Below are 25652 nucleotides of genomic sequence, written 5' to 3' on the forward strand. Positions count from 1 at the left end.
TTTGCACTGCTTGGCAACACTACCCACACAGGAAAGGACTATTTGTTCTCATTGTCACCGGTCAGGGTTACAGGTATGGGTCTCGAGTAGACCATTAAAGGTACATTCCATATCCTTCTATCTATATTGATGCTGCTTCCACTCATACTCACACACGACTACAGTATTAAATTGATGGAAGTGACCCTAATGTGTTTTACCGCAGGCAAAGCATCTCAACATAGACAACTCTGCTTAATTGGTTCTGGTCTTATTGGCTAACCTTATTGGCTTTGCAGAGATACTTTCCTTCACTTGATAATCATTCATTATGTGGCCCTTAGCTCCCATATCCATTGTCCAGGGATTGATTGCTTGCTGTAAAAGCCAACTCTGAGCTAGGAGCATAATTGCTCTTTGTTTACTATAATGCATTCAGACATCTCCCCATTGATCTAGGCCAAAATACTGTTTGAATACCAAGCCGAACTAGCCTTAGTAATGTACTGAGCCCCGATAGCCTTGAGTAGATGCTTGCTTTTGTATTCTAAGCGTCAACTCTCCAAATTAATGGCAAGCCAGCTAATATCGGTCTGCCAAGAAGATGGTAAAGCTGATGGTAGTTTTGACCTCTATGCAAAGAGGGGAACGCAAACAAATTCTTTGCAAGGTAGTCGGAGATGCTCAATATCGGTATAATTCTAATGGTAAAGTCTGATGCACCCATGTGAAGGTTGATAGATTTTATTTATAGATGTTTTATTTATAGATTTTCTCCTAAATATGAGGGTCATGGTGAAAAATTGGGAGGTCATAAGTCACTTGGTGTACGGCCTGCGTGACTTCCTGATAATTGGTTTTGTGACCTCCCAAAGCCCTCACGGAGTGAGTAATGGCCATTTTATAGCACGTCAGAGATATTTTCTTTCCCTGACGAGGCATAACGGATTGAAGTGAAAGGTGCTCTCCTGACAAACGCTGTGATAGACAACGGGATTGAAAGATCAACACGGTGGGAAGAGAGGAGAGAAGGGTGGGAAGAGAGGAGATTGAAGAGAGAGCAGGACTTGTGTTAGCCACTGGAGGGATAACACAGGAAGTGTGTGATAGAGGCAGGGTCAAACGCCTTCTTAACACTAGCTGAATATCTCAACATAATTCAACACATTAAGAACATGTGTCAGCACACTGTCGTCACCATTTTTCATACACCGAGGCTGTTTGCTCTTTAGCCAAACACAATATATACCTATTGTGAAAGCGGAGAGCTTACAATTAATCTGCCCCTTGTCAAGACATACGCGGCTGAGCTGAACGTCTCTCCAGTGTATCCTACACGTCACAATGATAGACAGCTATTTCTTATTACTCTGACAATGTTGTTTCGTGACCGGGGCTGTAGGCTGCTACTAACACAGTGTCAGTGTGTCACTACAACGCTGTACCACGGACAAAACTTTAAGATTGAAAAATTGGATGGCAGTTGAGGTCTTTAAGACCAACATTTCTACACATTTCAGACACTGTCGTCTTGTCTGTGTGTGTCGGGGGGGCCCAGCCCCAGCCCTAGCCCCAGCCCTCGCCCCAGCCCCAGCCCCTGCAGCGTCAGTGCAGTGCTAGCTCGCCTTTTTTGTCCACTGGTAACAATCACCTCAGTGGTGTGGAGGGAGACTGATCATCTCCAGCTCTGTGATATGGGACGTCGTCGGCGTTGGGAGCAAAAGGCTCCCGCAATTAAAGCAGCTGAATGAAACACTGCTCGCAGCTCACAGGGTCTCATCAAGCGGCGTCCCATGTCGTTTCTGACATTTGAAAAATAGGCGCCCGGTTTCGCCCTCCCTCGCCGTTGATCTCGCTCTCGCTCTCTGGCTTATCAGATGAGATGCTCCGACACTTCAGAGATCCCGACAATATCAGCTCCCCTGTCACTCAACACAGGCCCACGCCGTTACTCATTCAGCCACAACAACAAGCCCATCTCACAGAGAGTGGAGAACGAAGAGACACACAGAGAAGCAGGCTTCGAATAAGAAGAGAGACAGACATGGGGAAAGGGGCCTGAGATTAATACTGAAGCCTCTGTGATAACGTTGTGAGCCAGACTGACAGATGTCTCGTGAATGATTTGCCGAGCATGACTCTGTTTCAACACAACAATTAGTCGAAGATCGCAATTCCGTGCGGCCATGGTCTCTGTGTGCCTTTAGGGCCTAACATTTAATGAGGCCAATTGATTCACTTCCCTCAAGGTGTTGGCCACTGTCAAAACTGATCCATTTTATTACAGACATTCACTATTCACAGAACTGATAGCTAAAAAATGGCTTTCTATACATTGTGACGGCCCTGAATTTTTCTGAACCGTCTCAGTGCAGCTCCTTCCAATAGGGCGCTTTCCCTTTAATTCCCAATTAAATAGCCAGTATCAGCTGCGCAAAAGTGGGGGGTTGTGATGGAGACGTGCATGAGGATGTGTTCAACCCTCTGTTCCGAAGCTTCTCTATTCCGTTTGTTTTGTTGCCGTTAAACGTGTGTTTTGTAGCCTAAGAGAGTTTACCCAGGATCGGATCCACTCTTTGCGTCCCTGGACTACACCTCTCCGTTCTTCGTGGCCTTTCTCCGCTGGAGATCTATTGGCAGATTGGATTGTCTGACTGACCGACTGACTACCACCTTTTTGTATACGGTATTTCATTTGTTTGGATGTGATGTATACTGTGATTTGGGTAGTTAGTGGTAGTTGAGGACTTAATTAAGAGTTGATCCGCTTTAAGGTTCTGTGGTAAAGTAATTGTTATATTGATTGTATGTTTAATACTGGGTTTACGCTACACGGAACGAACGGACAAACATCGCGTGACAAAAGTCACTTGAGTTCACTGAACTCCTTTACCGGGCAGGACTCTTTTTAGGCCCGAGGTACAGGACATTTCTGGAGGAACCAGAACTCATTGTGATATTATTATATATGTGTGTAATCATTGTTGTTGCTAATACAACCCACGCAACAGAATATAATTGTTTTTGAAGTTCTTTCCAATGTTTTAAGGGTTTATGAAAAGTTTATTTCCATCCTGACTTTTACATACGTCCTTTGTATTGGTGTAGACTTGACGGACCAGATGGGACTCTTTCCCACCCAAACTAAAAGGAGAAACTAATGTTTTCTCTGGTAGGCACAACCTACCTGGCACCCCTATAAATAATAACCTCAAGTCAAAACCGTTACATAAAAAATGGCACCCCAGATGGGACAGCTCAACATTGAGAACTAACCAAAGCAAATATTTTGTGTGGAATTAAAACAATGGATTCACCCCAAGATAATGTGCTCATCCATGTCATACCTGTCAATGGGAATACACAGGGCCATTCTGACCATCAAGCTGACAATACAAATCATAATGTGAATGGAGATAATGGAGTTGCTTTGGGCCAGAGCCCTGGGAATCTGAATGCTCGGCCTGAGCCACAGGCCACAGGAGGTCTAACCAGTTACTCACTTATTGACATGGATCTGTGTGGAAGTACTGAGCTAGCCCTCCCTCTGACACCCAACCTTCCTCCATTGTCTGGTTTATCTCCAGAGGTTGTAGTCTTACAACTTCAAGGTGACATCCTTGATATTCGTCGGACTCAACAACATCTCCAAACTCTTATCCACCATAATTTCAAATGTCTGAGGGAAGAGCAACAACAGAGTGCCATGGAATTCAGAAACTCACTGAGCACTCTAACCCACATGCTGACAGAGCTCAGTGAGAGTGGAAGACGGGAAATTACTGGTGCCCTGGACAGGCAGTTTGACTACCAACGAAACCAACTCACTGCCACTCTCCAATGGCGCCTGCAACATCACCACACTGAGGTCCTCAAGGACGTTAATTCTGTTTTTTCTCCCATGGTTAACACTGTAGGCCACTTGCAGAGAGAACTCTCTAATTGTGTTAAAATGTTGGATGACGTGTCTGTGGACATGGCCTCCATTAGGCACAACTCCTTACACAGAGTTTCTCTGGTGTCCACTTCTGTTCAGACCACTGAGGGCCAAGCTAGCACCTCTGAACAGCCAAGACAAGGCCATGCTACAGTCACCACTGTCGATGGACTGGTTCGCTTGGGACAGCAGTTTGAGAAGGACAGAGAATGCCAACAGCAATATGACCAGAGAAAGAAACAGACACCCAAACAGTTACCCAAGACAGACCATCAACAACAGCCAGAGTCTCCAGCCAAGACCTCTCTCATGTTCTGTTGGAGATGTAGCCAAAAGGGACATTCTTCAGCTACATGTCCAAGACCGTATCAAGTAAACCCTTCCAGAAACCACAAATCGCAACAGGCCAACACACCTAACTCTCTTCGCAGCAATGACCATCCTTCTCTGGGTGCTTTAACCAGAGCTGAAACCCCAAGAGTCACTGCCTACGCCCCCCCATCGACATCCCCTTCCTTTCAGTTAATACCGCACCAATCAGAAGCTAAAAAGTTACATGATTGGGGTTCAAATGTGGCACTCTTCTCTGCCGTTGCTCCGGTACCACTAACCCTTGATAATCCTTCTGACGATCTCCTTTTACAGGCTGTGAGAAGAGCTCAGCTGGAACAGCCAGAGGAGTTACGGCTGTTGGAACAGCTGCAGAATAATGCTGATGTATGTACTTCAAAGCTAGGACGCACCGGGCTCCTGAAGCACAAAATATTCCTTACACAGGAAATGCCGATCAAGCAAAAGCCATATCGTTTGTCCCCAGCGAAGCTAATCATCCAAAAGGGACTCATAAATGATATGTTAGCACAAGATATAATAGAACGTTCCTCCTCTCCCTGGGCTGCTCCTGTTGTCCTCATCCCAAAAAAGACTGGTGGTCTTAGATTTTGTGTGGACTATAGGAAGACCAATGTTTCTCAGACTGATGCATATCCTCTTCCTACCATCCATGAGATCCTGGAGTCATTGTCTGGCGCTGTTGTGTTCACTACCCTTGACCTCAATAGTGGTTATTGGCAGGTTGAGATGGACCAGGAAAGCAAGGACAAGACTGCGTTTGTCTGTGCCGAGGGCTTGTTTTCCTTTAAGGTGATGCCCTTTGGATTAAAGAATGCCCCTGCCACTTTCCAAAGACTCATGGAGATTGCGTTAGGTGAGCTCAAAGGGAAGATCTGTTTCGTCTACCTGGACGATATAATTATCTACTCTCAGAACAGAGAAAGACACTTTCAAGATCTTCAAGCAGTGTTGGACAAGCTAAGAGAAGCTGGTCTGACCTTAAATATGAAGAAGAGCAACTTCTGCCAAACCTCCCTGAAGTTCCTTGGCCATATTGTGTCTTTCGACGGCATTCATGTGGATCCTGAAAAGACAAAGGCTGTACAAGACTTCCCTGTGCCAACCACACTCAAGGCCCTACAACGGTTCCTTGGTATGGCTGGATGGTACCATCGGTTTGTGTCGAACTTCTCCCAGGTGGCAGAACCCCTCAACGCGATGAAGCGAAAAGGAGCGAAATTCCAATGGACGGCAGAGTGCCAGACTTCCTTTGAAACCCTGAAACGACATCTCGTCACACCTCCCATTTTAGGTCATCCCAACTTTGATTGCCCTTTTGTTGTTTACACTGATGCAAGTGATGTTGGACTTGGTGCTGTCCTAGTCCAACAGACTGGACTTGGCACTGAAGAAGTGCTAGCGTTCGCCAGTCGGACATTGAATGGAGCGGAACGGAACTACTCCACAACCGAGCAAGAGTGCCTTGCAGTTGTCTGGGCTTTGGAAAAGTGGAGGTACTACTTGGAGGGTAGACACTTCACTGTGGTCACTGACCATTCCTCCCTTGTGTGGGTGTTCAAGACCAACAAACCAAGCACCAGACTCATAAGATGGGCTCTACGGTTGCAAGAGTTCACATTTGCAGTGGAATACAGGAAAGGAAAATACAACACTGTTCCAGATGCCTTGTCCAGAGCTCCTACTTGTGATAACGGTGGCCCTGATCTTACATGTGCTACTGTCCTGTCAAGCAGTCGAGACTCGCCCAAAACAGACTTTCCCATCTCTGATGAGGCAATATGGAAAGCTCAACAGGATGATCCAGAAGTACAGGCTTTGTACCAGACTATCCTGGAAGATGGAGAAAAGATGGTCAATCCTACCACAAAGCTGACCATCATTGAAGATAAAGTCTACCGAGTCGTACAACTACCTCACAGAACACTCTACCAAATGTACATACCTGAAACTCTACGCCTTCAACTGCTTCAACATTTCCATGAAGACCCATTAGCTGGTCATTTGGGCAGGTTCAAAACCTACAAGCGGTTGCAAGCGTTACTGTACTGGCCACATCTGAGCATGGATGTGAAGTCACACATCCGAAACTGTCAGGTTTGTCAAATGTACAAACCAGAAGGTAGAAAGCCTGCTGGCAAGTTGCAGCAAACGGTGGTTACCCGACCTTGGGAAATGTTAGGAGTGGATTTGATGGGTCCATTTCCTAGAAGCTCCAATCAGAATGTGTACATACTTGTTTTTGTTGATTACTATTCAAAGTGGGTGGAACTCTTTTCCCTGCGTCAGGCCACAGCAAGGACCGTCTCTAACATCCTTACGAAAGAGATCCTGACTCGCTGGGGAGTGCCTGATTACATCCTGTCTGATCGAGGTTCCCAATTTGTCTCTGATCTCTTTGAGGAGACCTGCCAAAGATGGAACCTGAGACAGAAGTTGACCACGACCTATCACCCACAGACCAATCTCACTGAGAGAGTAAATCGAACCTTGAAGACAATGATTGCTTCCTATGTAGGGACGCAGCACAAACACTGGGACAAGCACCTTCACGAGTTTCGATTTGCCCTGAATTCTGCTGTGCAAGAGTCCACTGGAGTCACACCTGCAGAGCTGAACCTAAGTCGTCCTCTCAGAGGACCCTTGGATATGGTGCTACAGCCCCAGCAGCTTACTCCAGACGCTGCTTGCTATGACCAGGTAGGCCATCTCCATGACTTGAGAGCTCTTGTCTCAAAGAACATGATCCAGGCTCGACTCAAGCAGAAGAGAAATTATGATAAGAACAGACGAGACATGCAGTTCCAGCTTCGTGATCGGGTGTGGCTTCGCTCTCATCCTTACTCGAAAGCTGAACAATTCTTCTCGGCCAAGCTCGCTCCTAAATGGCAAGGACCATATAGGATTGTGGAGCAGATGGGCCCTTTGAACTACCGAGTGGTGAAAGAGGACACAGGTGAAGATATGCGCATCGTCCATGTCTCACGCCTTAAGGCCTGTTACCCCTCGGCTGAGGAAATGGAGGCGATTGAGCGCCGCAAGGTCCTGGATATCTTTGAAGAGGAAAGTGAGGAGACTTTTCTCGGATTCCCAGACCCAGAAGTCTCGCACCTTAAGGCCTGTGGCCCCTCAGCTGAGGAGCGTGAGCTCCAAAAAGTAATGAATATTTTTGTAGAGGAAAGCGATGAGGAGACCTTTCTCGGTTTCCCGACCAAGATGTGCCTTCCAGGGCAATGGTCGGCTTTTTCCAGGGGGGGGTGTGTGACGGCCCTGAATTTTTCTGAACCGTCTCAGTGCAGCTCCTTCCAATAGGGCGCTTTCCCTTTAATTCCCAATTAAATAGCCAGTATCAGCTGCGCAAAAGTGGGGGGTTGTGATGGAGACGTGCATGAGGATGTGTTCAACCCTCTGTTCCGAAGCTTCTCTATTCCGTTTGTTTTGTTGCCGTTAAACGTGTGTTTTGTAGCCTAAGAGAGTTTACCCAGGATCGGATCCACTCTTTGCGTCCCTGGACTACACCTCTCCGTTCTTCGTGGCCTTTCTCCGCTGGAGATCTATTGGCGGATTGGATTGTCTGATTGACCGACTGACTACCACCTTTTTGTATACGGTATTTCATTTGTTTGGATGTGATGTATACTGTGATTTGGGTAGTTAGTGGTAGTTGAGGACTTAATTAAGAGTTGATCCGCTTTAAGGTTCTGTGGTAAAGTAATTGTTATATTGATTGTATGTTTAATACTGGGTTTACGCTACACGGAACGAACGGACAAACATCGCGTGACAAAAGTCACTTGAGTTCACTGAACTCCTTTACCGGGCAGGACTCTTTTTAGGCCCGAGGTACAGGACATTTCTGGAGGAACCAGAACTCATTGTGATATTATTATATATGTGTGTAATCATTGTTGTTGCTAATACAACCCACGCAACAGAATATAATTGTTTTTGAAGTTCTTTCCAATGTTTTAAGGGTTTATGAAAAGTTTATTTCCATCCTGACTTTTACATACGTCCTTTGTATTGGTGTAGACTTGACGGACCAGATGGGACTCTTTCCCACCCAAACTAAAAGGAGAAACTAATGTTTTCTCTGGTAGGCACAACCTACCTGGCACCCCTATAAATAATAACCTCAAGTCAAAACCGTTACAACATGCACAGGCGTGAAACACGTGTAGTCTTTGGCGAAGAGAAATTGATTGTCGAAAGAAGCGGAAATTGGAGCGAAGCACCTATCCTGGCTTAATGAATTGGATTCATCTATCAATGTGGTCTTTGCTTTTTTGTTTAATTCGACATTGAAAGACTTGGATGAGGAAAAGCAAAGTGTTTTTCCATCGTCGGTGCATCAGAGGAGCAGATTCCTTCGCCATAACTGATACCTCCTCCAATCCTCTTAAAATTACTTCTGACCAAATTGGCTTAGTGTTTGCTTCATATTTCCCAGAGAGCCCAGTCACCGGGTCTTCAATAGTGATTTCTCTAAAGATACACATCTTTCCATTCTGTTATCTTTTTTGAACAATAGCCATTGAAATGAACATTGAAGGCAGTGGGAGAGTGTCACGTTGGTATAAAGGGATCGGGAGACAGGCGCAGGAATGCGTAATAGGGTTTTTTATTGAACCAAATTACAGCGCGCCATGTAAAGGCATGGGGACGAAGACCAAACAAACACGTATACAAAACATGGTGTTGAAACCCAAAACAAAAGATCGAGGAGTACCTCGAGTAAATGCACCGGGGCGAGACCCGTAACATACATGCACACAATGATTCCACACGGGACGAAACCTGTAATCATCTGCACAATACAAATGGCAAGAATGCCAAAACACAGTACAGGTACTCACATGACCAACGGACATTGTAACAGTAAACCGACGAGACAATGGTGAACAAAGGGCACACTTATACAATTACTAATCAATGGGAATAGGGACCAGGTGTGCGTAATGACAGTTCCGGAGGGATCTGTGACAGGCCTGTTGCAGCTGCTGAAGTTGCGGATGCCTGGACGGACCAGTCACAGTGTCTCCCTTAATGGTCCATTATTCTGTCACGTTGGTATAAAGGGATCGGGAGACAGGTGCAGGAATGTGAAATAGGATTTTTATTTACCCAAATTACGGTGTGCCACGTAAAGGCACAGGGACGAAGACCAAACAAACACGTATACAAAACAATAAATAACCCAAGCGCACAAACCCGTAATCATCTGCACAATACAAGTGGCACGAAAGCCAAAACAACACAGCACAGGTACTCACAGGACCAACTGACATTGTAACAATAATCGACAGCCCAGTGGAAACCAAAGGGCACATTTAGACAATTACAATCAGTGGGAATGGGGACCAGGTGTGCGTAATGACACAGTTCCCAAGGGATCTGTGACAGAGGGGTTCAGGTAGAAAATAGAAATGAATGTCTGAAGACAGAGAGACAGGGAGAGAGAGCAATTTTCATCCCATCATGACAGAAATGCCAAACAACAGGAAGATAAATGGAAATTAAAATGGTGGGATCATATGGAGAATAAAACACACAAGGTATTTCCACTACTCCCATAATAGATCACAGCAGCAAAGCAGAGATGACATTGTTTTAACACATAGGGTTTATGATAATTCTCCCACTTCATCAACAGGCTAAATTCAGAGAAGGGTAAATAATATCACGAAGTGCATTTACCATTAACCAGGCAAATACTACACAAAGGGGCTTTCACAGTGCCTGAATGATAGGTGAAAATAGGAAACTTACGGTTATGCCGTGCGTCCCTTTAATCTTCTAGCTAATGGACCCGGGCCATAGCTCTTCTCTAAACAATTACACTCACATTCAAAGACCCACTCGGAATCCCTAACCAAGGAAAAAGCAATAGTACCATCAGATGTAATTATTATTCATTACAAGTGTCATTGAAAATATTCTCATAAAGCACATCACCATCACTATTAACCGTGTTAATAGTCTCATTTATTAAAGCGTATTCTGGCCCTGGGCACAGGACGCCTGTTGTGTGTCTGTACAGGTTGGAGGATGTGATGGAGGAGTGGAGGGGCTGTGGACTCCAACAGCTGTCTCCTCCAGTAAGAAAACATTATTCCTCCCAGTGTGTGTGTGTGTGTCTATGTGTGAGTCTATGAAATGTCTTGCTGGATATGGGGGGCCTGGACACAATTGTAAAGCTAAGGGTTGACAGTAAGTGGTGCTAGCCAGGAGTTCAGCCTGCTACATATACTGCAGCCCTATGGCACCTGTCATCGGAGGCACCCGTCAATGGCAAAGTTGGCTCCTTTTCTACAGACCGAGTCCCCTTACGACTCCATAGAGCTGTGACTTTACTGCATATAAATGTGCAACTATTAGTAGCAGCAATACAGTAGCACTGGCACTGACTCTGACAGTTCATATCAGGGTGACTTCAATTACTTTTGCATTAAACCATGTCCTTGTCCAAACACAGTCTGTGCACATGCTTTGAATAGAACAGTTAGTCATACCTTCATCATTCCTCATCAAACAGTTTTGTTAGAATGAACATGGAAGCTATTCTGATTCATGGCTCTCCTCGGGTCGACTGGCTGGCTGTTCTTAGAGAATCTGGCCCCGGGGCTCTGAGGCGTCAGCCATGCTACTGTGTACCGGACACAGCTCATTTAGCCGCTTATCCAGCCATATGAAATGGCCGCCTCTCTCTGCCCCCCCCCCCCCAGGCTCTCCACTGGACCCTGGTGGTGTGTGCTGTATCTCTGCTCTGTGGCTCTGTGCACCGCCTGGCCCCGACGCCACTGTACTCCTCTCCTCTGCTCTCTCCCAGTGCGAAGGAAGAACAGAGAAATCTGCCTGGCAACACATCAACGTCTTCCTGGCTGCACTCGTCATCTCCCAGAGGTTGACTGCAGATAATAACTGACAAGCAGCCATTCTTATAGACAAAAGAAAAAGCATCACAGTAGCAACACCAGTGAAAAAAAGAGGTTGAATGGCATGAGACCTACACAGTATATGTCAGTGTACTGTACATTTTTATGGTTAACTGCTTCTGTACAGTAACAGTAGGTAGGTGTGAGTGTTATTTTCAACCATGGGAGAGTGCGCTGGGGCTCTTCTCATCCAGTGTTGCATTACACTAATAGGTTCATGCAGCAGACGATGGTGCAAAGCAACATGGCTGGACCTCGCCACGGTACGTTGCTGAAGGTGAGACGGAGGACGTTAATCACCTAGAGTGTTAACCATAATCAGTGGTTCAACTCCCACACAGAGCCGTGTGATTACACTCCCAGAGCAACCTTACCTACCACAGCATGGTGCACCACTGTGCTACCGAGACAAATTTATCCCACAAGGAACCCAATCAAGAATGTCTTGAACTGATATTTTTCCACCAACTAGCTCAGAACATTAACACATTGTCCATAGATAATGACATCCTATGGTGGTGGGAACCGAGTGTAATTGCAGATGGGACGTGGCAAAAGAACAGTGAGACATCACAGTTTCGGGCCGAACCACGCAACCCCGGAGCTGAAAATAACATATGGTCCCTCAGCTAAGTGCCACCAAGCCCAGCAGTCTCGGGTTGACAGTGTCACAGTGACCCCACTGCAAACTGCTTGGGCTGTCTTTATTACACTACTTTTGGTAAAGGGTCACTGCGCCAATTAACATCTTATTTATCGGCCGTAGCTACTTGCCCGCCTGTCTGATGTTGACAGCAAAACAAAGACAGCTTCACTCAGACACCAAAGGCAGGGAGGACTGGAGGAGAGGGGAGGAGTAACATCAAAAGATCTTCCAGCGATTTCAACCCCTTTCCTCAGTCCCCCCCAAGGCAGGTTTCTTAGTACCACGCACTGTTTAATTACTTCGAGACGGAGGCTTCCTGATGGCGTAATGACGCGTACCGCCATACTAATGTCGAGGCCGGTTGTAAAATGAACGGATGAGGCCCCTACATCCATTCTCGGCTTTGAGAGAAACCTCATTAACGGAAGGTGCTGCTCTGTTGCCCTGACGCTAGAAAAGAGAGCAGCAGAATAACAGTGGGACTTAGCGATCGTCTTCTGTTCGGAGGAAGCTGCCTAAAAAAAGAAGTTGGTGGGTGCGTGGATGACAGGGGAAAAGCTTCCTCTGTAATCCTTATAATTATCTCTTTATTGTCATCATTGTGGTTCACACAGGGAGGCCCTTTCACCGCGGACCATTTTCATAGATATTACTGAATTAGATTAACCTCCCAGGTTATTTTCATTAATACATATGAGATAAGACATTATCACCTGGGTACTTTGTACCCTATCAAATGACTGTACTTCAATGAAAGAAGAGGGACAACCAAAAGTTGTGGATCAATTGTGTTCTTGTCTGGCAGAGACAAGGAAGGAGAGAATAGGAGAGGAGGAGAAGAGAGACGGCGGTTGTCTGCGCAGTTAGCAGATCAAAGAGCCACTCATTCATTTTGGGGGAAAGATAATGAACCAGTCATTTCTTTCCCTGAGATTCTCACGCGAGGAAACAAAAGCCATCCCTTATCCATTAAAGAGGTGCTGGGGAAAATTGACATTGTTGCCTCGTGCTGCCAGACACAATTAAACAGTCTTCCACGTCGAACGTCTGAGATAGGAAAAGTGTGTTTGGGATGCAATTGTGCCTCGGAATGTTTCTTAGCCCAATTATGATGTCCGTCGCTAAGACCTCCAGTGCAATGAAAGCCGCTTACAGAGGGTACTCCGCGCGAATGGAGTATCGGAGGTAATTTAGCAAATTGATTCGAGATTCAGCCCAATGTGTTCCACTAAGCTAGTGAAAAGCTAAGCTAAAGACAACAGCAGCTTACAATACAAATGCATTATGGCAGCATGGCACAGTTATTATGGGAATACCGGTATGTGTAATGCTGTGGTCTAGTTTCTAGCTCCATGGTTTGTATAATGTCCAGTAGATACTGGACACTGTGGCCAGGTCTGCAGATTGAATGGCTGTAGACTTTGGCTCACAGCTATCAGCCATAATGACAAAGCACGACACACCACTTCCCAAATGCCTCCACTACAGAAGCTAGTGCTTTGAACCTCTCAGGTCCAGGTTTGACTTTATATAACAGTACATAACAGACTTCAGGACAGTAGCTTTGGCATAAAACTTTTCATGGATTTGGTGTCTCTCCAGGCATATTTTAGCCTTTGAAATGAAAACGGTGCAGCGACTCTCATTTTATCCTCACAGGAACGTGTTTCTAGTCTATGCAAAAGGGATGTCGGAAACATTAAAAGACGGCACCTGAATGTCAGAAAGAAGTTTCAAACCATTGTATTATTATTGGGCTCCATGCAGGCTGTGTAGTAATGAAGAAGCCCTCTAACCCCCCCCCTCAAAGGTTTTGCTGACACCGACACCCGTCTGGTCCCCTTCGATGTTTCAGGGAGAACTTAATTCAATCATTGTCATATTGATCCTGACACCCAACATTCTCTTGACACCACGCTACTGAACCAGCTCCTGTGTTTAGGAGACTAAGCGTTATTGAACTTGCAATAATTCCAATCATTTTATACATAATACCTGACAGGCTCTAAGCATATTTCTCACTGGGGTTTGGAATTGTGTTCATGTATCTATTCTACTGTACTGCAAGAGAGACTCGCTGAACATGTGATGGAATACTGTAGACTCGATGCACAAACCTTGTTTGGTGAGTGCAATAGTCCCTACAGTAGACAGATCATACAAAGGGAACAATGATCATCCACCATCTCACGGGTTGTTTTCAATCAAAAACAACTTAAGTGTTCGGTTTATGACTGAAAGGTTTCCATTGTGCAGAGTAAAATACATTGAGAAGCGAATAATACCTGAGAAGTATCCCTGAAATCAAATCCTAAATAGGTGGCACAGTGTCTGACAGAGTTGAAGAATAGTTCTAACTCCAGGCAGGTAAAGTATCGGGTGGTTGTCTTTCACAAACTGGCTGGAGAGAATGTGTTCTCCTGGGATCTATCTATGTGGAACCCTCAACATGATCACTGACACAGCAACAACACCCTGCTCTGTTACATCAACATTCCCCTAATTACACGGCGTACATTAAGTCATTCTGAAATATCCTGGTGCATTGTGGGAATCTCCTGCTCACACTGAGAGCCTGAGGACTATAATCACAAGTGGCGGGAGCAAGAGAGGGAAAGAAAGATACACTGGGGACAGTTTTCCCACACACACACACACACACACACACACACACACACACACACACACACACACACACACACACACACACACACACACACACACACACACACACACACACACACACACACACACACACACACACACACACACACACACACACACACACACACACTCTGGAGGGGAATGGAGGGAAAACCAATCGTCAATAAGGGAATTGCGTTTCCTCTGCCACCCCCTGGGATGGCCCAGTGCCAAGCCCCTAAAAGCTGCCGCCAGGCCTAAGCCTGCACTTTTAGAAAGATGAAGAGTTGTTTTTCCCTTTGACAATTTTCTGCCTTATAATATTGCTGCAAGGCCATTAGTCACTACAGTAGTAGGCAGCTAGTAATACGAGGCAAAATAATGTGTGTTTCACATCCCATTGGCATGTCTCAGCATTGATGACTGTGCACAGGCATACGATTAACTTCTTCATCCATTACCTCATATCACAGGTAGACAGCCTAACTAAACTGAAAACAATATGAACATTTCTGTGCAAAATAGCGTGGTTCACAGGGGTATCATCATCATAGCGTGGTCTTTCTGTAGCTCAGTTGGTAGAGCATGGCGCTTGTAACGCCAGGGTAGTGGGTTCGATTCCCGGGACCACCCATACGTAGAATGTATGCACACATGACTGTAAGTCGCTTTGGATAAAAGCGTCTGCTAAATGGCATATTTTTTTAATTTTATTTTTTATTTTTATAAAAGCCTCTTCATGTGAAACAAGGTCAGTGTACAGTCTTCCAACTCCAACAAAAAGAGTCCCACATGCCCAGAGCCTAGGCTCCAACCCGTCCCCCTGCTGAGATGAGAGGGAGTGTAGCGGGTAGACTAGCAGCCAGACTAGGTCTACATACAGGTAACTGCCAAAATAAAGGAAACACTTGAGTAGATGAGGGATACTAAGTATTTTGAAAGCAGGTTCTTTCTCACAGGTGTGGTTCCTGAGTTAATTAAGCAATTAACATCCCATCATGCTTAGGGTCATGTATAACAATGCCCAGTTGCCCATTATTTTGGCTACCATGGCTAGAAGAAGAGATCTCAGTGACTTTGAAAGGGGGTCTCAAAAGGAGCATAGGGGGTTTAAAGGGAGTGTTTGTGTGTGTCTCAGTCACCAGATCTCAACCCAATTGAACACTTATGGGAGATTCTAGAGCCGTGCAGCGTTTTCCACCACCATCAACAAAACACAAAACGATGGAACTTCTTGTGGAAGAATCGTGTGGCATCACTTCAACAGAGTTCCAGACACTTGTAGAATCTATGCCAAGGCACATTGAAGCTGTTCTGGTGGCCTACTATACTTACAGAGGCCTACTATACTTACAGAGGCCTACTATACTTACAGAGGTCTACTATACTTACAGAGGCCTACTATACTTACAGAGGTCTACTATACTTACAGAGGCCTACTATACTTACAGAGACCTACTATACTTACAGAGACCTACTATACTTACAGAGGCCTACTATACTTACAGAGGCCTACTATACTTACAGAGGCCTACTATACTTACAGAGGCCTACTATACTTACAGAGGCCTACTATACTTACAGAGGCCTACTATACTTACAGAGGTCTACTATACTTACAGAGACCTACTATACTTACAGAGGCCTACTATACTTACAGAGGCCTACTATACTTACAGAGACCTACTATACTTACAGAGACCTACTATACTTACAGAGACCTACTATACTTACAGAGACCTACTATACTTACAGAGACCTACTATACTTACAGAGGCCTACTATACTTACAGAGACCTACTATACTTACAGAGGTCTACTATACTTACAGAGGCCTACTATACTTACAGAGACCTACTATACTTACAGAGGCCTACTATACTTACAGAGACCTACTATACTTACAGAGACCTACTATACTTACAGAGACCTACTATACTTACAGAGACCTACTATACTTACAGAGACCTACTATACTTACAGAGGTCTAATATACTTACAGAGGCCTACAATACTTACAGAGGCCTACTATACTTACAGAGGTCTACTATACTTACAGAGGCCTACTATACTTACAGAGGTCTAATATACTTACAGAGGCCTACAATACTTACAGAGGCCAACTATACTTACAGAGGCCTACTATACTTACAGAGGCCTACTATACTTACAGAGGCCTACAATACTTACAGAGACTGGCTATACTTACAGAGACCTACTAAACTTACAGAGACTGGCTATACTTACAGAGACCTACTATACTTACAGAGGCCTACTATACTTACAGATACCTATTATACTTACAGAGAACTACTATACTTACAGAGGTCTACTATACTTAGAGGCCTACTATACTTACAGAGACCTACTATACCTACAGAGGCCTACTATACTTACAGAGGCCTACAATACTAACAGAGGTCTACTATACTTACAGAGAGCTTCTATACTTACAGAGGCCTACTATACTTACAGAGACCTACTATACTTACAGAGGTCTACTATACTTACAGAGGTCTACTATACTTACAGAGGTCTACTATACTTACAGAGACCTACTATACTTACAGAGACCTACTATACTTACAGAGGTCTACTATACTTACAGAGGCCTACTATACTTACAGAGGTCTACTATACTTACAGAGGCCTACTATACTTACAGAGGCCTACTATACTTACAGAGGTCTACAATACTAACAGAGGTCTAATATACTTACAGAGAGCTTCTATACTTACAGAGGCCTACTATACTTACAGAGGCCTACTATACTTACAGAGGCCTACTATACTTACAGAGGTCTACAATACTAACAGAGGTCTAATATACTTACAGAGAGCTTCTATACTTACAGAGGCCTACTATACTTACAGAGGTCTACTATACTTACAGAGGTCTACTATACTTACAGATGTTTACTATACTTACAGAGGCCTACTATACTTACAGCCAGAAGGATCTGCAGGGAGCTATGGGCCACCTCCACATACTGGTACTCCAGCAGACAACCTGCGATGCTGATGTAGCGGTGGTCCTCCGGGGCCCAGGACGGAGGAGGGGTGACCGGGGTCACCCTGCAGCCTGGACCATTCTCCATCCACCAGGACCGGTGCATGGACATGTTGAAGGTCATGATCAGGTCACTGTCCTGCTGGCAGAAAGGAGAGGGGGGGTTGAAATACCGTATTTATAGGTACTACTGTACGGTAGATCAGGTGTTTATGTGGAAAGGGGACAACATTAATATTGAGGTGACATTCATATTGTGCTATTTTATGTAGAAATGCTAGATAGTCGAGTACGTTTTGAGTATATCTACAATGGATTTTCTGTTGTAGGTGTTCAGCTACTACCGACGCCTCCCCCAGCCATAGTGGAGTCAGTGCAATTACGTGCTCAAGCTTAAGCACGATTACACCTCAGTCAGTCTGGCAGTGATTTAACAACGTAGGTCAAACACCCAGCGCTCCGCAATATTCTAATCAAGCTAAAATGTGTTCGTTGGCATGGAACAATGGCTAAAAGGGTGAAAAACCTCCCCTCTGTGACTTCTCTACGCTACCACTTCCCAACTCTTTAAAAAGGCTGCATTGCCTACAGGGGATTGAGATTCTAATTTAATGCAATGTGTATTTTACTTTCATTAATAAGCCTATTACGAAATTTGTTTTAAAGAATCATCTAACCATTCTAGAGTGGAAAAAGAACTGAGCTAGTGCTGCTTTGGTAATGTTTTCGGTTAAGTTAAAAGCTTTGCTTAACAATTTGCAACACAATTATTTATTCTGCCTCTTTCCCGGCATCTCGGGAAGGCTATTAATTCTGAGCAGAACAAGAGTGTACAGAGGGTAAAACTGAGCCAACATGCATTCGGCTTTTGCATGCCATTAATTCTACAATCAAGTGACGGAAGAAATGGCTATTAGGGATCGGGTTTTTCTGTGCCATTTCCAGTGCTAGCGACCCAAACTCCGGTATACAAAAAGTAATTGTGAAACCCCGGGTCGTTTGAGTCATCAAGCAGAGGATCATTCGAGTTGGTACTGAGAGGGAAGTGTGCGTGCGAATGAAGAGAGAGAACAAAACGCCGACAAGATCCATCCCAGAAATGGTCCGACTAGCTCTCAAGCCTCTACCCTGTTCTCACACCTACGGACACATGACTGAATGTATTCGATGCACACATTATCAGCCTGTGCTAAACTCTCCCTAAAGACCTGCATTTTGACATTTCGACTCACATTTAAGAGCACTGCTTAAATCAGACAAGTGTGCCTTCCAGCCTTAGCTGTAGTATTGCCCGCTCTGCAGTGTATCGGTTATTGTAGCATAAAACCTTGGTATTTGGCATGGAGACAAACATTCCCTCTCACTTACAAAACCAAGTAACACCACCCAATTCACTTTCATCCTACCAACACTTGTCAACCAGCTCCTACTTTTCTTCTCTCCTGCAGAAGGGAATGAGTCATCTGGGGGATTGGTGTCAGTGGCATTATTGCCTGTTGTTTAAAGGCCATATCAAGATCTATCACTCCTCTGCCTCAACAAATGGCGCCAGTGTTTGTCCACAGCAGGATGTGGGTGTTGTGGTAAACTGCTTTTAATTCATCTTGAAATACGCATCAGTGGGAGACGTTTGGCTGGAGCCTTGCCAAACAACAAACCCACAGTTTGTTTCATTGAGGAGTGGGTATTGATGCAACAGGCTCTCTAATACAATCAGAAACTCAAGGCCTTATCTGGTAGGTCTAGTGCCAGACTGCTCAACTATTTCAGATTGTAATTACCTGAAAACCCACATAAAGGACAAACAAACACATGACGGAAATGCTTGTAACTTACAGAGTATCTGACCTGTGATAGAACAACAGCCTGCTCTAACGTGCAATCTTATGTACAGTCGTCCTAAGCACGCTAGCTGGACTAGCACACCTCTGCCTGTCCCCTAGCACCCGAGAGCGGACCGGCTCGGTGCCTCATGCCGTACGACAGGTGTGGTCTCATGCCTCCTCGTATGGAGACAGACAAGTGGAACATAAAGACTGCTAGACGTGAATAGAAAGAGATGGGGGGGGGGATGGGGGGTTGCAGCTGTCTACCTCTCTGTGTCTCCCTGCCTCTGTATCTGCTGTAATGAACGTCAGTCGTGTGGCTGGACAGCATCAATCATCAGTCAAGTTGCGGGATAGAATGAGTGGCGAGTGTTCAGCTCAGCTCACCACTGTTCCATATGCAGTAGTACAGGGCTGCCTTCCTTACTACCAGCCAAACACCTCTCCACTACCCTCTGACTGACTGGCAGTGTGGTTCAGCATCATCTGGAACCAGTACAAGGACAGCGTGAGAGTTGGGTATCACTGAGAGTCGACTGATTGTTATTACTCCTCCTAAATAGTAAGGTGATGATGACTGGGCTTTCCCCAACGGTTGTTGTCCATACTTGATGACTGGGCTTTCCCCAACGGTTGTTGTCCATACTTGATGACTGCAAAAGGATCGGCTAACACATCCCTGGCAACAAAGTAGAAGAAACTAAGTCGCCAGAGAAAAAAGATGAAATAATTGAGAATCAGCCATATGCAGTATCTGTCTCACATCTGAAGGGAACGGAGAGGAGTATTACAGGAGTTGCACGGAGGCTTTACTTTGCTCTCTACGTCCCCGTGGCTTCCATTTGTAGGGCTTTGTACTCTCTTGCTGTTTCACCAGCCAGAGAATCCCTCGAAAAACAAAATGAATTCAATTCAAATTGGCGACAACCTTTCGAAATATTACATTGATTGAGCATTAAAAAGCACTGACACTACAAAGGACTACATATTGGATGGGTACACTTTTATGAGAGTGGCATTTGAGTGAGTTATTCTGTAGATATATTTTAGACACCACCAGTACATTCCTGCAACACTACTTTCAAGTTCTAAAAAAATATATGCTTAACTAGCCCTGGTTGGGGGGATTTGGTTGTTTGAACACAAAAGAGGGACAATCACACTGTTAAGCACAACAGCCAGCTATGAAAGACACCCAGATGTTCCACTTTAAAGGAGTAGGAGCATTTGTCATTCTTCCCATGGTATCAGGGGTGCAACATTCCCTGCAGTGCACAGGAAGAGATCAAGAGAGCAGCTTTTCTGTATTTAAAGACTTCAATCCAAGTTCTAGAGGAGTTTAACTGGAAGACTGTCCTAACAACACTAACAGGAAGGAAGAATGTCCTGACAACACTAACAGGAAGGAAGAGTGTCCTGACAACACTAACAGGAAGGAAGAGTGTCCTGACAACACTAACAGGAAGGAAGAGTGTCCTGACAACACTAACAGGAAGGAAGAGTGTCCTGACAACACTAACAGGAAGGAAGAGTGTCCTGACAACACTAACAGGAAGGAAGAGTGTCCTCTCTCTCCTTTCACAATATGCTGATTTACAGTTGAATGCCTATCAAAGTGTGCATTTAAATACCACTAAACAATCCTGGGTGTGTCTTTGAATTGAATTCCTTGCACTCGTGGAAGTATGCAGAGGCAAGTGCTGCACAGAGTTTAGTATGCTTTTTGTAGGAATGTTCGAGGGGTGACTGTAATCAGAACTGGAGAATGACATTGAGAGAAAGCAATCTGAAGGTATTTGGAAAGGATCCAGATCAATACCTATCATCAGCGAACGAATTGAAGTACTCAGAAGGGTATTTCCAGTATTTTCTTGGAATTTCCTTTGACAAGTACATGCTGAACCAATGGCTGATTACTACGACTGGGCTGATTGTGCAAGTGTATGTGGTACAAGGAGAACCAACAGAATACACTGAATTAGATTGGGAAATAATTGTCTTGCTAAGCAACAGAACACGTGTGTTTCCTGCCGATTAAAATGAGTCATATTCAAAGAAAGTTGATATTTAAAGTGTCAAGTGGCTTTCACGCAACATTAATTGCACCATGGGAAAGACGCATTAGTTCAGTGTGAACTTTAAAAATACTGAGGCTTGGTGGCTAATGAGGATGGAATAGTGAAGTGTACTGTGGCCACAGATACACTTAAAGCAGAGTTACACACACACACACACTGTCAAACATCTTACATTATTATAAACACAATTCAAGGAATCCAGTTATCCTTTCATATCCTCCCATTTCACAAAATGAAAGAGACCACACTAACATGCAGTTACATTACTTGACATATAATTTAGTGGGGTGGAAGGTAGCCTAGTAGTTAAAGCGTTGGGCCAGTAACTGAAAGGTTGCTGGATTAAATCCCTCTGTTGTTCTGCCCCTGAACCAGGCAGTTAAGCTACTGTTCCCCAGTTGGCCATCATTGTAAATAAGAATTTGTTCTTGACTGACTTGCCTAGTTAAATAATGATTCAATTCAAAAATAATTGTGGCTGGTGATTTTAATGCAGGAAAACAGAAATCCATTTCACCTCATTTCTACCACACACAGAGACGCATACAAAGCTCTCCCCCGCCCTCCATTTGGCAAATCGGACCATAACTCTGATTCCTGCTTACAAGCAAAGACTCAAAGAGGAAGTACCAGTGGCACGCTCAATATGGAAGTGGTCCGATGAAACGGATGTTTCGCTAGCACAGACTGTTCCGGGATTAATCCGATGGCATTGAGGAGTTGTCCCCACAGTGACCATAGGTACATATCCCAACCAGAAGCTGTGGATTGGATTACAGGCAACATCGGCACTAATCCGAATGCTTATATGAAATCACGCACCCCCCCCCCCCCCCCCACCGGACGAACAATCAGACAGGCAAAGCGTCAAAGCGTTCCGGACGACTGTATGATCGCTCTCTCCGTAGCCGATGTGAGAACTTTAAACAGGTTAACATTCACAGAAGGATTACCAGAACGAGTACTCAGAGCATGCGCTGACAAGCTGGCCTCTCTCTGACTCAGTCTGTAATACCTATGGTACATGTTTAAGCAAACCACCATAGTCCATGTGCCTAAGAACACCAAAGTAACCTGTCTAAATGACATGAAATGCTGGTTATGGCTCACATCAACACCATCATCTCAGAAACCCTGGACACACTCCAATTCACATTTCGCCTCAACAGATCCACAGATGGCGCAATCTCTATTGCACTTCATACTACCCTTTCCCACCTGGATAAAAGGAACACCTACGTGAGAATGCTGTTCATTGACTACAGTTCAGCATTTAACTCCATAGTGCCCTCCAAGCTCATCACTAAGCTAAGGACCCTGGGACTGAATACCTCCCTCTGCAACCGGATCCTGGACTTCCTGACAGGCCGGCCCCCAGGTGGTGAGGGTAGGCAACAACACATCTGCAACGCTGACCCTCAACATGGGGGCCCCTCAGGGGTGTGTGCTCATTCCCCTCTTGTACACCCTGTTGCTGACAACACAACGGTGGTAGGCCTGATCACCAACAAAGTTCCTCAGTGTCCACATCACTAAGGACTTGTCATGGTTCTAACACACCAATACAGTCGTAAAGAGGGCACGACAACAACTCTTCCCCCTCGGGAGGCTGAATAGATTTGTCATGGGTCCTCAGATCCTCAAAAAGTTCTACAGCTGCAGCATTAACCTCTTCAGTCGACCCTCTACTTTTTCGAACATTCTGTTAAAAATCGTGCAACATTTCAGCGCCCTGCTACTCATGCCAGGAATATAGTATATGCATATGATTAGTATGTGTGGATAGAAAACACTCAGACGTTTATAAAACTGGTTAAATCACGGCTGTGCGTTTCATTGGAAAGTGCAGGAAAATCTGATCACTGAAAGTGGAAAAATATATCCATCTGCCGCTTCAACCCATTGTTATGGGCGAAAGACATTAAATATGGCTGAGGTTGCAGTACCTACAGCTTCCACACAATGTCAACAGTCTTGTCATTTGCCTAGGATTTGTTTCTTGGTCAAACGAACAAGAGACAGCCCATTTCTTCCGGTCTCCGGCCGGATATTTTGGTTGAGAAATACACGGACAGTATTTCAGGACGGACCCCTATAGAAAACACTTCGTCTCGTGATTAATTTGATCGCTTATTAACGTTTACTAATACCTAAAGTTGCATTACAAAAGTATTTCGAAGTGTTTTGTGAAAGTTTATCGACTTTTTGAATTTAAAAAAATGACGTTACGTTATGAAACGCTATTTTTTTCCATTTATCACACAGTCTTCATAGATCGATATCTAGGCTATATATGGACCGATTTAATCGAAAAAAAAGACCCAATAGTGATTATGGGACATCTAGGAGTGCCAACAAAGAAGATGGTCAAAGGTAATGAATGTTTTATATTTTATTTGTGCGGTTTGTGTAGCGCCGACTATGCTAATTATTTTGTTTACGTCCCCTGCGGGTCTTTTGGGGTGTTACATGCTATCAGATAATAGCTTCTCATGCTTTCGCCGAAAAGCATTTTAAAAATCTGACTTGTTGCCTGGATTCACGACGAGTGTAGCTTTAATTCAATACCCTGCATGTGTATTTTAATGAACGTTTGAGTTTTAACTAATACTATTAGCATTTAGCGTAGCGCATTTGCATTTCCAGAGCTCTAGATGGGACGCCTGCGTGCCAGGTAGGAGCAAGTGGTTAAGAGCATCTTGACTGGCTGCATCACCGCTTGCTATGACAACTGCCCGGCATCCGACCACAAGGCGCTAGAGAGGGTAGTGGGTACGGCCTAGTACATCACTGGTGTCGAACTCCCTGCCATCCAGGACCTCTATATGAGGCACGTCAGAAGAAGACCCTAAAAATTGCTGAAGACTCCTGCCAGTTGGCATTCTCACTGCTGGTTGGGTCGGTAACTGAAAGGTTACTGGTTCAAAACCCCAAGCCGGCAAGGTGAAAAAAATCAGCTGTTCTATCCGATGGCAGCCCCCCGCACCTCTCTGATTCAGATGGGTTGGGTTAAATGCAGAACACACATTTTGGTTAAATGCATTCAGTTGTGCAACTGACTAGGTATCCCTTTTCCCAAAAGGCACCTGAATAGCTTCTAGCCATACGACTTATGAACAGTTAATCAAATGTCTACCAGGATTATTTACATTGACCCTTTATTATCATTTATTTATCTGAGTTGTTTTGCACTGACTCCATTGCACTGGCTGTATGCACACTCACTAGACTCTACCTACACATTCTATAGATGCATATAGACGCCATACACACACACACTTTCACACACAGTGCATTCGGAAAGTTTTCAGACCCCCTGACTTTTTCCACATTTTGTTACGTTACAGCCAAATTCTAAAATGGACAACATAAATTGAGCTGTTTCCATTGATTATCCTTGAGATGTTTCTACAACTTGATTGGAGTCCACCTGTGGTAAATTCAATTGATTGGACGTGATTTTAAGTTAACAAACAGAACACTGACCATTTCGAATCGCACCGTACCTTCTCTGCTGTGCAATCCGGTTTCCGAGCTGATCACGGGTGCACCCCAGCCAGGTTCAAGGTACTAAACGATATCATAACCGTCATCGATAAAAGACAGTCCTGTGCAGCCGTCTTCATCAACCTGGCCAAGGCTTTTGACTCTGTCAATCACCGTATTTTTGTCGGCAGACTCAACAGCCTTGGTTTCTCAAATGACTGCTTCGCCTGGTTCACCTACTTTCTCAGATAGAGTTCAGTGTGTCAAATCGGAGGGCCTGTTGTCCAGACCTCTGGCAGTCTCTATGGGGGTGCCACAGGGTTCAATTCTTGGGCCGACTATTTTCTCTGTATATATCAACGATGTCACTCTTGCTGCGGGTGATTCCCTGATCCACCTCTACGCAGACGACACCATTCTGTATACATCTGGCCCTTCTTTGGACACTGTTAACAAACCTCCAAACGAGCTTCAATGCCATACAACATTCTTACCCTGACGTCCAACTGCTCTTAAACGCTAGTAAAACTAAATGCATGCTTTTCAACCGATCGCTGCCTGCATCCACACGCCTTACTAGCATCCCTACTCTGGACGGTTATGACCTAGAATATGTGGACAACTACAAATACCTAGGTGTCTGGCTAGACTGTAAACTTTCCTTCCAGACTCATATTAAACATCTCCAATCCAAAATTAAATCTAGAATCGGCTTCCTATTAAGCCACCTTCACTCACGCTGCCAAACATACCCTTTTAAA

The 25652-nt window shown here is 44.7% G+C and overlaps 1 protein-coding gene across 3 annotated transcripts in view; it reads right to left on the reverse strand.

Moving 5' to 3' along the window:
- The window catches only part of LOC123995666 (sodium/potassium-transporting ATPase subunit beta-1-interacting protein 2-like), a 190469-nt gene that overhangs the window by 26039 nt on the left and 138778 nt on the right, over window positions 1-25652 (reverse strand). For 2 of the 3 annotated variants that reach the window (XM_046299321.1, XM_046299323.1), the window contains exon 4: window positions 17440-17643. In XM_046299321.1, coding sequence (XP_046155277.1) covers window positions 17440-17643 — 204 coding nt within the window. The remainder of the gene's footprint in view (window positions 1-17439; window positions 17644-25652) is intronic. The other variant, XM_046299322.1, reaches the window with a different exon arrangement.

Source organism: Oncorhynchus gorbuscha, linkage group LG14, assembly GCF_021184085.1.
Source record: "Oncorhynchus gorbuscha isolate QuinsamMale2020 ecotype Even-year linkage group LG14, OgorEven_v1.0, whole genome shotgun sequence".
Lineage (NCBI taxonomy): Eukaryota > Metazoa > Chordata > Actinopteri > Salmoniformes > Salmonidae > Oncorhynchus > Oncorhynchus gorbuscha.